At 32.1% G+C, this 12,771-nt stretch overlaps 1 protein-coding gene across 19 annotated transcripts; it reads left to right on the plus strand.

The window, feature by feature from the left end:
* Positions 1-262: 262 nt before the first annotated feature.
* Positions 263-5,394, plus strand: LOC140035385 (uncharacterized). Of its 19 annotated transcripts, none has more exons than XR_011839550.1 (8): positions 276-854; positions 1,373-1,420; positions 3,194-3,267; positions 3,365-3,491; positions 3,578-3,635; positions 4,119-4,163; positions 4,260-4,299; positions 5,119-5,394. XR_011839550.1 is itself a non-coding variant. In XM_072076164.1 (6 exons), the coding sequence occupies exons 1-4, from the start codon at positions 639-641 to the stop codon at positions 3,630-3,632; spliced, it is 393 nt and encodes a 130-aa protein (XP_071932265.1). In that variant the 5' UTR covers positions 263-638; the 3' UTR covers positions 3,633-3,635; positions 4,260-4,299; positions 5,119-5,394. The 19 variants fall into 19 exon arrangements, 1 of the variants encoding a protein (XP_071932265.1); XR_011839547.1 differs by having other exon boundaries at positions 280-854; positions 3,365-3,446; XR_011839554.1 differs by lacking the exon at positions 3,365-3,491 and having other exon boundaries at positions 263-854.
* The last annotated feature ends 7,377 nt before the right edge of the window (positions 5,395-12,771 follow it).

Consider the following 12,771-nt stretch of genomic DNA (forward strand, 5'->3'; position numbering starts at 1 on the left):
ATCTTTGTGCATGTGATCACAATTAAGATATATTTATGCGAGCCTTTATTCATCATTCATATGCCCATAAAATAAATAAATAAATGTGTCTGCACGGTAACCATATCAGAATGATGACATCCTTATATTGTCCAATCATTTAATATATATGTTTACATGGATTTGAATTGGATTCAAACGATTGGAATTTCCCTTAAAACTTTATCTAAATGGTCTAGAGCAGGCTGAGTCCTAGTCTAGATCCAATACATCAACAGCTCTATAGGACAATGCAAAGATATTTAGTTGTTCAAAATTATTAACCATATAGATAAAGAGGGAACCGCCCCCTGCCACCTAGGATGGTCGTCCGCCCATGTGGCAACTGGAGATTGGCTGGAGGTGATATGGCACTTGGTTGTCCTCCCTCTTGTATTTGTTTGAGGGCTTTTCTTCTTCTTCCCCCGATAAACCAAACGACGTCGTCTGTTCCTTCTTCTGTTTTTGTGTCTTTCAAAACGTAGCAGACGTCGGTGTGGTCGTCCTCGGGTGTGTCGCCGGGTGATTGGTTGGCTGCTGATGACATGAATCTTGTCAGACGTTGGTGGTGCCCGGTTGCTTCTTTGTTTGGTCACAAACAGTAGAGTTGTTATTTGGTAATGGGTCGTTGGGCTAGGAGATTAGTTAATATTACGGTTGTAGCCCTTTCGCCTTCACCTATTTACGTCCTTCTATCTATACAGGTTCGTTGTTTTAACAAGGGTGTGTTGGTAATGTGGCTTAGGCGTCAACTTTGGTCATCCACTAACGTGTTCTCTTTCTTTTGTTGGGGGAAGAAACCCAGTGGACAGATTGACCTGTTATCAGAGTTTCTGGTGAGATTTGACTCTCGCATTGGGCTCGATGCTTCAGAAGAACTTTCTTTCCTCTCTCTCTCCGTCAATCGCCTCTCTCAATCATCATCTCTTTCTTTTTCTTTCTTCAGAAAGCCCTCATCTTCTCTTCATTTTTATGTTTTCTTTACCTTTATCTTCTAAGCTAATCTAACCCAGAAGAATGATAAAGAAAAAAAATGGTTCCATATTTTGCTTGGAGGTTTGTTGGCTTGAAAAAAATAAGAAACGGTTTTTTTTCTCTTTCATTTTTTCATCATCGTCCCTCTTTTCCTTATCTTTCTCTTCAATTATCCCCTCATCTCTCTCATCTTCTTCGTCATTTTTTTTTCCTTTCCGATTTTGATTGAGCACAACAACAACAACGAGGATGGTTGGGATTTTTTTTGGGTTTCTAATCTCTTCTTCTTTCTCTCTCTAGCCTTTTGGATCTTTTTTTGTGTGGGGGTTTAGCAGTCAAATTTTTATATATTAATTTGTATATATCTTTGATGTTGCAGGTGCAAAAAAAATGGAAATGTCTTTTAGCATCCAGCATCCCGATGAGAGTGAGTTTGTGTAACTTTTTTCCCTTTTTTATAAAGTGCGTCTCTTTTGTTTTTCTATTTCCTTCCTAAGTTATTGCCTGATTTTTTAGCAACTGGTAGTGGAATCCTCTGGAATGTATATGTTAAAGAGCTTTCCGGTTAGAGTTTGGGATCCAAAGAAGCCCTTACTGTCAAGATTTTGCATAAATCCTATGGTTAGAATTTTGGAACCCCATCTCGTGTCTTGATGTTTTATATGGGTTATTTGGAGAAGCAAAAGTCAGAGTTTTTTACTTTTCTCTCTTTCTCTTTAGAAAGGAAACCCCTTTTCCCCTTTTCTTGCCTAAGGACTACTTGTAGTTTTTTTTTTTTTTTGTGAAAAAGAGATGGGAAAAAATTGTCACTTTCTATTTTCTTGTATTTTTTTGTTAACTAATATGCTCTAAGAGATCTAGGATCTTTCAGAAAAATTTGAAGTGCCGTTTTATGTATTTGTATGAATTGATTTATTGTGTTTTCATTTGTTTATTTGTTATTGTTAGGGTATAAATGAAGAATTAAGAGAAGAATTTGACGGGTTTAGGGTTATCTGTTAAAGCTTCCCAGAAGGGTTCTCTCTCTCTCTCTCTCTCTCTGTGTCCGTTTTTATCTGTTAAATCCACTTTTGATTAATTAAGTTTCAACTATGAATTTTTTTTAGTGCAAATATCCTTATGTTAGTAAAATTTGCTTTAAATTACTGGTAGTTTAAATTGCTTGGAGTATAATTTTTTTGTATTGAAAAATTTTGAAGTAAGTGATCTTACTTGATGGTCAAAGTAGAACCATACGAGGCCCTGCTGGGTTTATTATCAATGGTTTCTTACTACAAGCATATTTTTTTTAAGTGTACAATGTTGAGGACTCTTAAATGATAGGGAAGGTGGGTATATGATTTCTGAGGTATAAAAATTGCTAACGAGTCAGGAAATCCTAAAACAAGGTCTCTGACCCTAGGCTTGAGAAATCTTGTAGGTTTCTGAACCTCCCGGTTTGGCTTGCCTCTCCGTGTTCTGTAATTTTGTTTTTCAGAATTAGTTATTTGTATCATTTTAATTTGTCGGTTTATTCCTAATACCAACTTACTATTCTTGTTCCAGGTTTTTCCTTCTCATTTTACTTGAAATCTATGCTCTTTTTTTTTTCACATGTAAATGCATATTTTTCCCTGGCCACTTGGCAAATTGATTCGATAATATTCTTAAATCTTAACTGAATTCTTTCTGCATTTAGAAGCTTGATTTTATTTTCTTAAATTTGTTTTCTAACAACCTTCCATTCTTTGTTTGCTCCCTGCATAATCAAATGCAGTTTATTTTTATATGATATTGTGGATTTCTTAAAATTCTTCTTTTTCCTTTGCTTGCATATAGTTTTGGGATAATCTGTTGTTTATACATTTCCCCTTTCCTTGCTTTGTTTGTCAAACCTGTCATTCTATAATTCTTTAGGGGCCTATTATTGCTTGTAAATGATGGGTTGTCCTGACTACTTGATGTGTATTGTGTATAAATTTGTATTTAATAGTCTGTAAAGATGGCAACTTATGTGCCGTAACCTATTTTTGTTTAGCGGTTTTGTTATTCTGTTTTATTTACTTTAAAATCTCACATGAAAAATGCTTCTTTACTAAAGTGAACAATTCTGATTCATACACAACTTCTAGGATATTTCTGAATTGTTGAGTCTTACATCTGTTAGTAGCTTATATTTCCAAAATGCAAAACTTTTATGTGGTTTTGTTTGTGGATTTAGGTACTTCTTCAAACACTGCATTTGGTAAACCTCTCTTCTGCACTCCTTCGAGAAGTAATAGCTAGTGTTAACAGGTATGCTTTGTTATTCAATCGTTCTTTTTCTTGTGTTTCACTTTGACATCTCAGTGGCTTTTTTTTCTTAAATTAAAAGTGGATTAAAATCTTGAAGGTTTCGCCATACCCAAGGGACAGAGAGTATTATTTTGGATTATAAGTGTTCGAGGCTAGAAATCTTTGTATTCACTTGAGAGGTTGGATGCCTCCCTTCCACTTCATTCGTGACTTCTTGTACTAAGGCATGAATTTGGGTCTCATATCTATTTGCCCAGCTTATATTTCCAGAATGCAACAACTTTTATGTGGTTTTGTTTGTGCGTTTTAGGTCCTTCAAATGCTACATTTGGTGCACTCGTTCAAGAAGTAATAGCTGGTGTTAACAGGTATGGTTTGTTATTCAGTCATTCTTTTTCTTGGGTTCAACACCGAGAAGACTAATCAATTCCCATCTGAAAATTTTTCATAGCTCAATCCTCTCGAACTTGAGCCTTTTGTCTCAAAATTCCCTTCTATTCTTATTTTTCCTTCTTTCTCTCTGAAATCTGCTTGTTTCTCCATTCCTGTTCGATGTATACTTTTTTCCTCTTGATTAAATTTTCAAATGTAATTTTCTATTATCTTTATCTCTATTTCAGAGCTGTTTGAGAAATGGAGTGTGGAAAATTTTGCCTCTTATTAAAGTATTCCCTAAAATTCCAGTGAAGTCATGATTAACAGATTAAGAGGTTGTCAAGGTTTTTTTAAACAGTTCCGTTCAGTAATCATCCTTACTTGAGGTCCAATATTCTATGCTTTCATGCTTTTGCATTGGAACTTATGATTGTGTCCTTAGATAATATCGTTTGACTTCCTTTTCATGTTCTTAGAAAGTTTCATTTTTCCAAGTTGATATTGCCAGCAACTCTTTACAGGTAAGAAATTTAGTGTAAGATGGTGTCAATTGACTGTTTCTATTAAACTGTTTTAGTTATTTGGTAATGACTTTGTCATTTTTCGCCTTTTTGCAGCCAACTATTACACTTTGTGGACAACTTTTTAATGCTTAAAGTGAGTGAAATTCCATCTTTGACCCCTTTTTTTGGGAATTTGTATCAATTTTGTTTGATGAAAGTCTATAACATCATGCTCACTTTGCTAAGTATGCTATCTACATGACTTATTCAATGATTTGTCAAGATTTGACTTTTGTCATTATAAAGAAAAAGGGAATAAGGAAATAGGTTAGCCTGTGTTGGAGTAATATGAACCTTACTGGAAATAAAAGCCGAATTACATAACCTTATTTAGAGCTGCATGTATTTTGGCTTTTGGGTTGGAGTATGTCATTAGAATATAAAGACATCCTCTCTGAAGAAGCTTCTGCTTCATTTTAACGTTTTAGGATCTTCCTGGCCTATTTGATTGCATGATCATTTTATTTCCATTTTCACCTTATTTTCCATTGGCATTTTGTGTAAATTGCATAGTTGCATGATCAAGTTGTGGACAAGTTTACTTGCGTACCATCTCTAACTCTCTAAGGATCTAACACTGTAGCACATCCAATACTTTCACTTCAGTCAGAACCCGAGTTAGCAAGCAAGATACTTTAGCTTTGCGTGTAAGAATCTTTTCATCTATCAACTTCAACAATTATTGTAGCCAAATAAAATGGAAAAAAATTTCCTGATTGTGAAATGGGTTGAAAAAAACAAGGGTAACAAATTTTGTATTGGACTATGAGTAACCACAAGTGCTGTTGTTTGCTGAATTTGTCCTGTCCTTGGTGGCATCATTCAATTCTCTTGATTTATTTTTAACTTGGTGTTATATAGTAAACTAATTCTGATGGATTATATCTTACTTTCTCGGTGTTATACATGGCAGGTTTCTTTCAGTAGTTTCTTTCCAAAGTTGCTCATTACACTTCTTGGACTTGGACGAGTACGAATGAAAGAAATTTTTGTTTTTGGTTTGCGTTAAAATATGTTTCTATTGGAATCATGAAAGTTAGACTTCATGTTTCGAGATTTTGCAAGACTGATTTTATTGTTTCATCTATTTATTATGAATTCCTTGACTATGAACAAATATCAAAGTTTTCACTGTATGACAAATTGTAATTGTAACTTTTTTTAGTTTAAATCTTTTACAATTGCAACATTATATATTTTTTTCATAGAAATTTTGTTTAGAGGGCAATAATTAGGCAACATTAAAAATAACTGGGCAAAATTAAAATTTCACACCGCGCACTCGCGCGGTGACCCCTCCTAGTTAATAGTTAATTGTCTAACGCTTAGTTTTCAAACAACTCATTTTTCTATTGGGTTAGTTTTCTAACTACTAGTTTTCTAAGAGCTAATTTTTAGATTTTTATAGCAAGCTTTTCATACGATATAATGGTTTCGAGTTTAAAAGGGATAAAAATTGTAAAAAAAATTGTATTTTTTAGATTAATTTGTTTATGACACGTGGGAGTGCATTTATATTTGAGATTGATTAAAGTAATATGAGGTTTCTCAAGAGGATAATAAAATCTTGACTCCATTAGAATAAAGGCTCTCAAGGAGCAAGATTGAGACTCAGATAATACAAGGATTTTAATGTTACCCACGGAATAGAATAACCTAATAGAACTTGTGAAAATAGTGAGTATGAGGAGTTTGGGTAGCCATATAGGAGTTATGGTAGATTGTGAACCATCTATACTATATATAAAGAGAATGAAAAATGTTGACATAAACTTTTTTGAGTAAATTTTATATACACTGTCAGTGTATACACTATCACGGTTGGAATGGATGACGCATGAGTAAATTTTGAATTTCAAATTTAAATTTTATACATATGTCATATATCTAATGGTGATAATGTATAAACTGACAGGAGGACAGTGCTACAGTGCCTATAGTTATGGTAACGATATTAGGGAAACCTGTTATTATAGGTTTCTATTACCTTTAGTGACAGATCAAATCTTTTAGTGACTTTTTAAATATTATATTAAAATAATTAATATTAACTTTAGTAAGTTTTTAATTAAAACTAGTAAGTATATGCCTGAAAGATAAGATTTAGTCAGAAATAGATATTTACACTTTGAGTAATTTAATTTACTTATTATTTGACAAAATTTACTTATGTTTAAATTAAACTTACCAATACTAAAAGTAAAAAATGTACATATTTAAGTAAAAAAAACGGTTTTGGGTTCCTGAAAACGGTTTTGGGTATTACCTTTCTCTTTAAAGTTATCTACCTTTTTCTTATTCAGTTCTCAGTTCCAATGATACGATTGAATTCCCAGGCAAAGGTTTCCACTTTGATCCACACTTTTTCTTTGTTACAATTGAATAAATCTTCTCACTTCAAAATTTTCATCTTTAGTTCACACTTTACTTCTATCCTTTCTCATCGTTCGGTTGGGTTTGAGTGCTGCCATATGCAAACACAACAAAAGGGTTAGCGACGGTGGTAGCCAGCCCAAGAGCATATGAAAAATAGCAGTGACGAGGTTAGATCATCATGTTCTCTTGAAATCGTTTGATTATATTGCTGTAATTTATTTATATTTCATTTGTTTTGTTTGTCAAGATTTTCTTGGGAAATCAAGGCTGAGAATTTGAAGATTTTATTGCAATTTTGGGGCCGAAAATGTCCGTCGAAACATCTAGGAAATGGTTGTAGTTTTGATTGTCTACGGGTAAAATATGCTTAATAGCCATGTGAAACATCTAGGAAAGGACTTGAGACCAGGCGTTTAAGTTAAATGTGATTAATTTGTGAATGTATATAAGATGTTTGGTGAAATGTCAAAGAGAAATTTGTATGTTGTGATTGCTACTCTGTGCGGGTGAGAATTACTAATATATTAGTAACTCAACATGAGCTTTATAACTTGAATTCTTCAGGCAAGAGAGGTTTCTCCCGTTTTGGAATTCTAAGTTGATACGCTTGATGGAGCAGATGTTATTGAACTGAACTGATCTAGAATCATTGTTGTGAATCTGTTGTTTCTATGGAAATTTATTATCAGCCTCTTGAATTTTTTACTCCATGTTAACGTCTGCAATGCCACGGAAATTTGGCCATCTATGGAAATTTATTATCAGCCTCTTGAATTTTTTACTCCATTGTAACATCTGCAATGCCACGAAAATTTGGCCATTATTACTCTTGTAAATCTGTGTTGCAGAAGCAATTCTTATTACCATCCTATGATACATGTAGATTTTGTAGAATCACATCTTCCCTCTTCTTCAGTCAGGAAAGGAGAGAAAATTCATAGAACAATTTCCGACCATCAATTAATTATGGTGTTATACATACTTCATATTTTTGCATTTTTTTGTTTATTTTTCTTTTGAGTGGTGTTGCATGGGGCAAACCTGCGGAATCCAGTGGTCTTTGAGCAAAGGATTGTCAAATGCTGGTTGTTGATACATATAGACACAATCAATTATATCACCGTCTTTGCTCTGTCATGAGAAAAGATATTTGATTTTATTTTGCTTTGATTAGAAGAACTTGTACTAGTAATAAAAGAAATTTCAATTCAACAATCAACGTGTACATGATTACAGTAATTTTTTAGTCATTTAGACTAATATGTGCCATAAAGTAGTCAGATTTAGTCGTTTGTGAATTCATAATTTTAACAGTTTACATAAAATTCATCTATTAAAAATTATGATTATTATAAAATGCCCTTTTATAATAATTTACTTACCATTTGCCAATAAAAAGAGTTTGATAGAAAACATATGGATACAAATCCATAATGTAAATGATACAAAGTATGTTTGAAAGTCACAAAACTTAACATATGGGTAATTTTACTATAATTTTCAAAGATTATGCTATGTTAATACAACTTTAATTTTTATACTTGTGACCCAGAAAATAAATTTATTAAGATTTTACCATTTTATTAAATTCATAGGCATTAATATATGAAAATTGCGTACCATTTTATTATATTCATCGATGTCTATATATGGAATTTGTGATGTATAGATAAGTGCAATTCTATATATAACTCAAAAGATTTTTTTTTTACTGTCATCCAAACTTTTTAACCTTTCACAAATTTAAAAATAATTCAAAATTTATAATATGACAAATTATTCTTACATATTTTATAAGGTCATATGCAAAAAAAAAGTTTTCATAGTTTATTTAAAATGCTTAAAACATATAACATTTATAAATGATACGTACAATTGTGTATCATACATTTACATTACGAGTAATTACTAACTATAATACTAAGTTTCAATTATTAATAAAAAATCTTAGCATTATTTCAAATAAACTTCCTAATACTTGTTCTATATAAGTTTCTTTAAGTAAAATAGTAAATTTATGCCATAAACTAGTAAGTTTTGATGATTAACCCAAATTTACTATTCTATCAACAATATTTACTATTAGTCTATAAAAACTTACTATTATTTGAACTAAATTTACTCTCCAAAAAGTAAGTTTTAGATATAGAGTAGTTATCTACTTCAAAAAAAAAAAGTAAGTTCCATATTTCTTCAAATTTACTTTTTGAGACAAAAAAGTTAATAATTTCTTGAGTTAACTTACTATTTTTAATGTAAAACTTACTAACCATATTTTTAGGTACTATTTTATTTAGATGACCAGTATAACAGGTAATCAAATGGTCGCTAAAAGTGTTTTTACCTGTTATATCAGGTAAAAACAGTTTCGTTATCATAACGCTCGTTACTTCAGACTTTTCCACTGACAGTATATATAAGATTAATCCAACTTTTTTATGTCATTTTATGTTCTTTCTAAACTATCCTTGATAGCTACCCATTTCCAACTTCCAATATATCCTACTTCCAACTAATATGTATTTCTTATTGTAGACACCAAAATTTTATCAAATTCACTTTATTGTTATCTTTTATTTAAAAAAAAAGTAGAAGTTGTTGTTTAAATAAATTCATTTTTTTATTTGATTATTTTGTTTTATTTTGTAGGAAAGTGAAGAGAAGCAAAGGAAAAGTAGAAAAGAAAAGGAGATTCAGCATCTTCACGAGCACATCATCTTCATGGTTTCGTACTAGAAACCAGGGACGAAACCTGTTGTAAAATATATAGTATTTCAAAATATTCTTTGTCCCACATCGAAAAATGAGAAGTATTGCTTTCTCTGTCCCACATTGAGAAGTGAGAAGGGTTGCAGTCTTTGTCCCACATCGGAAGTGAGAAGGGTTGCACCTCATTCTGAAGTCTATAAATAGGATTCACTCCTTCATCAGAAAATCACCCCAGCAGCTTCAGTTGATATCTTTTGATAGCTGCTCTATCTCTCTCTCTCTCTCTCTTTTATTTTTTGTTAGTTGATATCTTCCTGATAATTCTGTTCTCATCACCTTTTTTTTTATATATATATATCTGCTGGTTTTAATTTGCTAGTTCTGGTCCTTCTAGTTTGCAACAAGAAGAAAGCTTGTCTTTCTTGTTCGCAATAAATAGAAGAAGGCTTGTTTAATCCTGGGGAAACATTTCAATTTCATGAAATAGTTTCTTAGGACAGTGCTACGCACGACTCAAGCAGATAGTGTTAACATTGTCGTAGCCATTTATCCAACAATCTAAGAAACTATGGCCTCCAACAATGTTAACACCTCGCAACCTGCATCAGGATCAGTTGCAGTCGCACTACGTTTTCTACTCGACATTCATGGAGTGGCCTATGCACTAACAGAATCTCAACCTGCTGCAACTGTAGATGTCAAGATACAAAAGTCATGGCAATATGCCAATAAGGTATGTTGACACTCTATTTTACAAACACCCTTAAATGAATTATTTGATATGTATTGTAGCTATGTGCAAGCCAATAAGTCCCAATATAATAGACCAAAAAATCCCAATTACAAGCCTAATATTCCCAACTTTAAGAAAAAGAAAGGCAATTGCCATTATTGTAGAAAATCAGAACATTATGCTGCCCTGTATAGATACAATAAAGGTGACAAAGCAAATGGTAATCCTCCTAAGGTTAATTTAACCGAAGGAGATGAAATAATTGCTGCAGTCATCTCTCAAGTGAACATTGCAGCTAATGTTAAAGAATGGGTGGTAGACTCTGGAGCTACTCGGCACATATGTGCAAATCAAGAAGCGTTTTCCTCCTATATTTCAATAGGGGATGATGAAAAAGTAGTCTACCTTGCAGCCTCACGAACTGTTAAAGTTCTGGGTAAGGGCAAAGTACTATTGAAACTCACTTCAGGAAATACTTTGGCTCTTAATGATGTGCTGCATGTTCCAAATATTTGGGCAAATCTTGTTTCTGTGGCTTTGTTTGGAAAAGTTGGGGTGAAAGTGTCATTCGAATCTGAAAAGATTGTAATGACAAGAAATAATGTGTTTGTAGGGAAAGGGTATTGTAATCAGGGACTTTTTGTACTTAACATTTCCAATGTGATCAATGAGAATGCTTCTTCTTCTGCTTATATTGTTGATTCAATTTCTTTATGGCATGCAAGATTAGTACATGTTAATATGAGTTATATAAAGAAAATGCAATCTTGTGGTCTAATTTCTAGTATTAATGAAAAAATGGACAAATGTGAGATATGTGCAGAAACTAAAATGACAAAGAAAACTTGTATAACTGTTCAAAGAGAAACTGAACTATTAAATTTAATCCATACAGATTTAGGTGATTTAAAACAAACTATGACTAGAGGAGGCAAAAGATATTATGTTACTTTTATAGATGACTACTCTAGATATACTAAACTTTATTTACTTAGAAATAAAGATGATACTCATAATGCCTTTTTATCTTATAAGTCTGAGGTAGAAAATCAACTTAATAAAAGGATAAAAAGAATTAGATCTGATAGAAGAGGTGAATATTTAGCTTTAGATAAATTTTGTGAATCTGAAGGCATAATACACGAAATAACACCTCCTTATTCACCCGAATCTACTGGAGTAGTTGAAACGAAAAATAGAACATTAAAAGAAATGATGAATTCTATGTTAGTTAGTTCTCATGCTCCTGATAATTTATGGGGAGAGGTTATCTTATCTGCATGTCACTTACAAAATAGTATACCTCATAAGAAAACTGGCAAAACCCCTTATGAGTTATGGAAAAATTATAAACCTAATTTGAAATATTTAAAAGTATGGGGATGTCTTGCTAAAGTATTGTTGCCTGAACCTAAGAAAAGAAAATTAGGTTCTAAAACTTCTGAATGTATGCTTATTGGATATGCTGAACATAGTGCTGCATATAGATTTCTTGTTTTAAAAAGTGATGTGCTGGATTGTAATACAATTATTGAGACAAAGAATGCTGAATTTTTTGAACATATTTTTCCACTGTCTAGTAAAATTTCTGATGCACCTGTTGAAATAAATAAGGAAATTATTCCAATTGAGGAATTAAGAAGGAGCAAAAAGCCAAGAAAAGAATTTTCATATGGAAATGATTTTCAAACCTTTCTTATTGATAATGATCCTTTAACATACTCCGATGCTATTTCTTCTCCTGATTGTAAATTTTGGAAAGAAGCAATTAAATCTGAAATTGATTCTATCTTGACAAATAAAACTTGGATTTTGGTAGACTTACCTTCTTGTGCAAAACCTATTGGTTGCAAATGGGTTTTTAAAAGAAAATATAACTCTGATGGCTCTATAGAAAAGTACAAAGCTCGTTTAGTAGCAAAAGGATTTTCTCAAAAATAAAATATTGACTATTTCGATACATTTGCACCAGTAACTAGAATTGCATCTATTCAAGCTTTATTTGCTTTAGCTTCTATCCATAAACTTGTTATTCATCAAATGGATGTTAAAACGGCCTTTTTAAATGGTGATTTAGAAGAAGAAATTTATATGTTTCAACCTGAGAGATGTATTGTATCTGGACAAGAAAATAAGGTTTGCAAACTAATTAAATCTCTTTATGGTCTGAAACAAGATCCTAAACAGTGGCATGAGAAATTAGATCAAGTAGTGATAAAAGATGGATTCTCGTCTGTAGAAGTGGATAAATGTGTATATGTCAAAATTATAAATGATCAATATGTGATAATCAGTTTATATGTTGATGACATGCTTATATTTGGTGCTAGTCTAGATATTGTAAATAGTACTAAATATTTTTTGTCTTCTAATTTTGATATGAAAGATTTGGGTGAAACCAAAATGATACTGGGTGTTAGAATTATAAGGAAAGGTAATGGTATAATGTTGTCACAAGAACATTATACATAGAGACTTCTTAGGAAGTTTGAAAATTATGATGTGACATCTGTGAGTACTCCTTGTGACGCTAACACTCAATTAAAGAAAAATAATGGTGACCCAATTGCTCAGTCTAAATATGCTCAGATTATTGGGAGTCTGATGCATCTGATGAATTTCACTAGACCTGATATAGCTTATGCTATATATAGACTGAGTAAATATACTCATAATCCCAACCGTGAGCATTGGTTTGCATTAGTCAGACTAATGAAATATTTGAGAGGTACCATGAATTTTGGTATC

This window comes from Coffea arabica, chromosome 2c, assembly GCF_036785885.1.
Source record: "Coffea arabica cultivar ET-39 chromosome 2c, Coffea Arabica ET-39 HiFi, whole genome shotgun sequence".
In the NCBI taxonomy this organism is placed as follows: domain Eukaryota; kingdom Viridiplantae; phylum Streptophyta; class Magnoliopsida; order Gentianales; family Rubiaceae; genus Coffea; species Coffea arabica.

Bases quoted from the DNA above. Each gene is read 5' to 3' on its own strand.
- LOC140035385 (XM_072076164.1), top strand. From the start codon at position 639: ATGGGTCGTTGGGCTAGGAGATTAGTTAATATTACGGTTGTAGCCCTT. The intron at 1,421-3,193 runs GTGAGTTTGTGT...TTGTGGATTTAG, and splicing joins CATCCAGCATCCCGATGAGA to GTACTTCTTCAAACACTGCA. The intron at 3,268-3,577 runs GTATGCTTTGTT...TGTGCGTTTTAG, and splicing joins GTAATAGCTAGTGTTAACAG to GTCCTTCAAATGCTACATTT.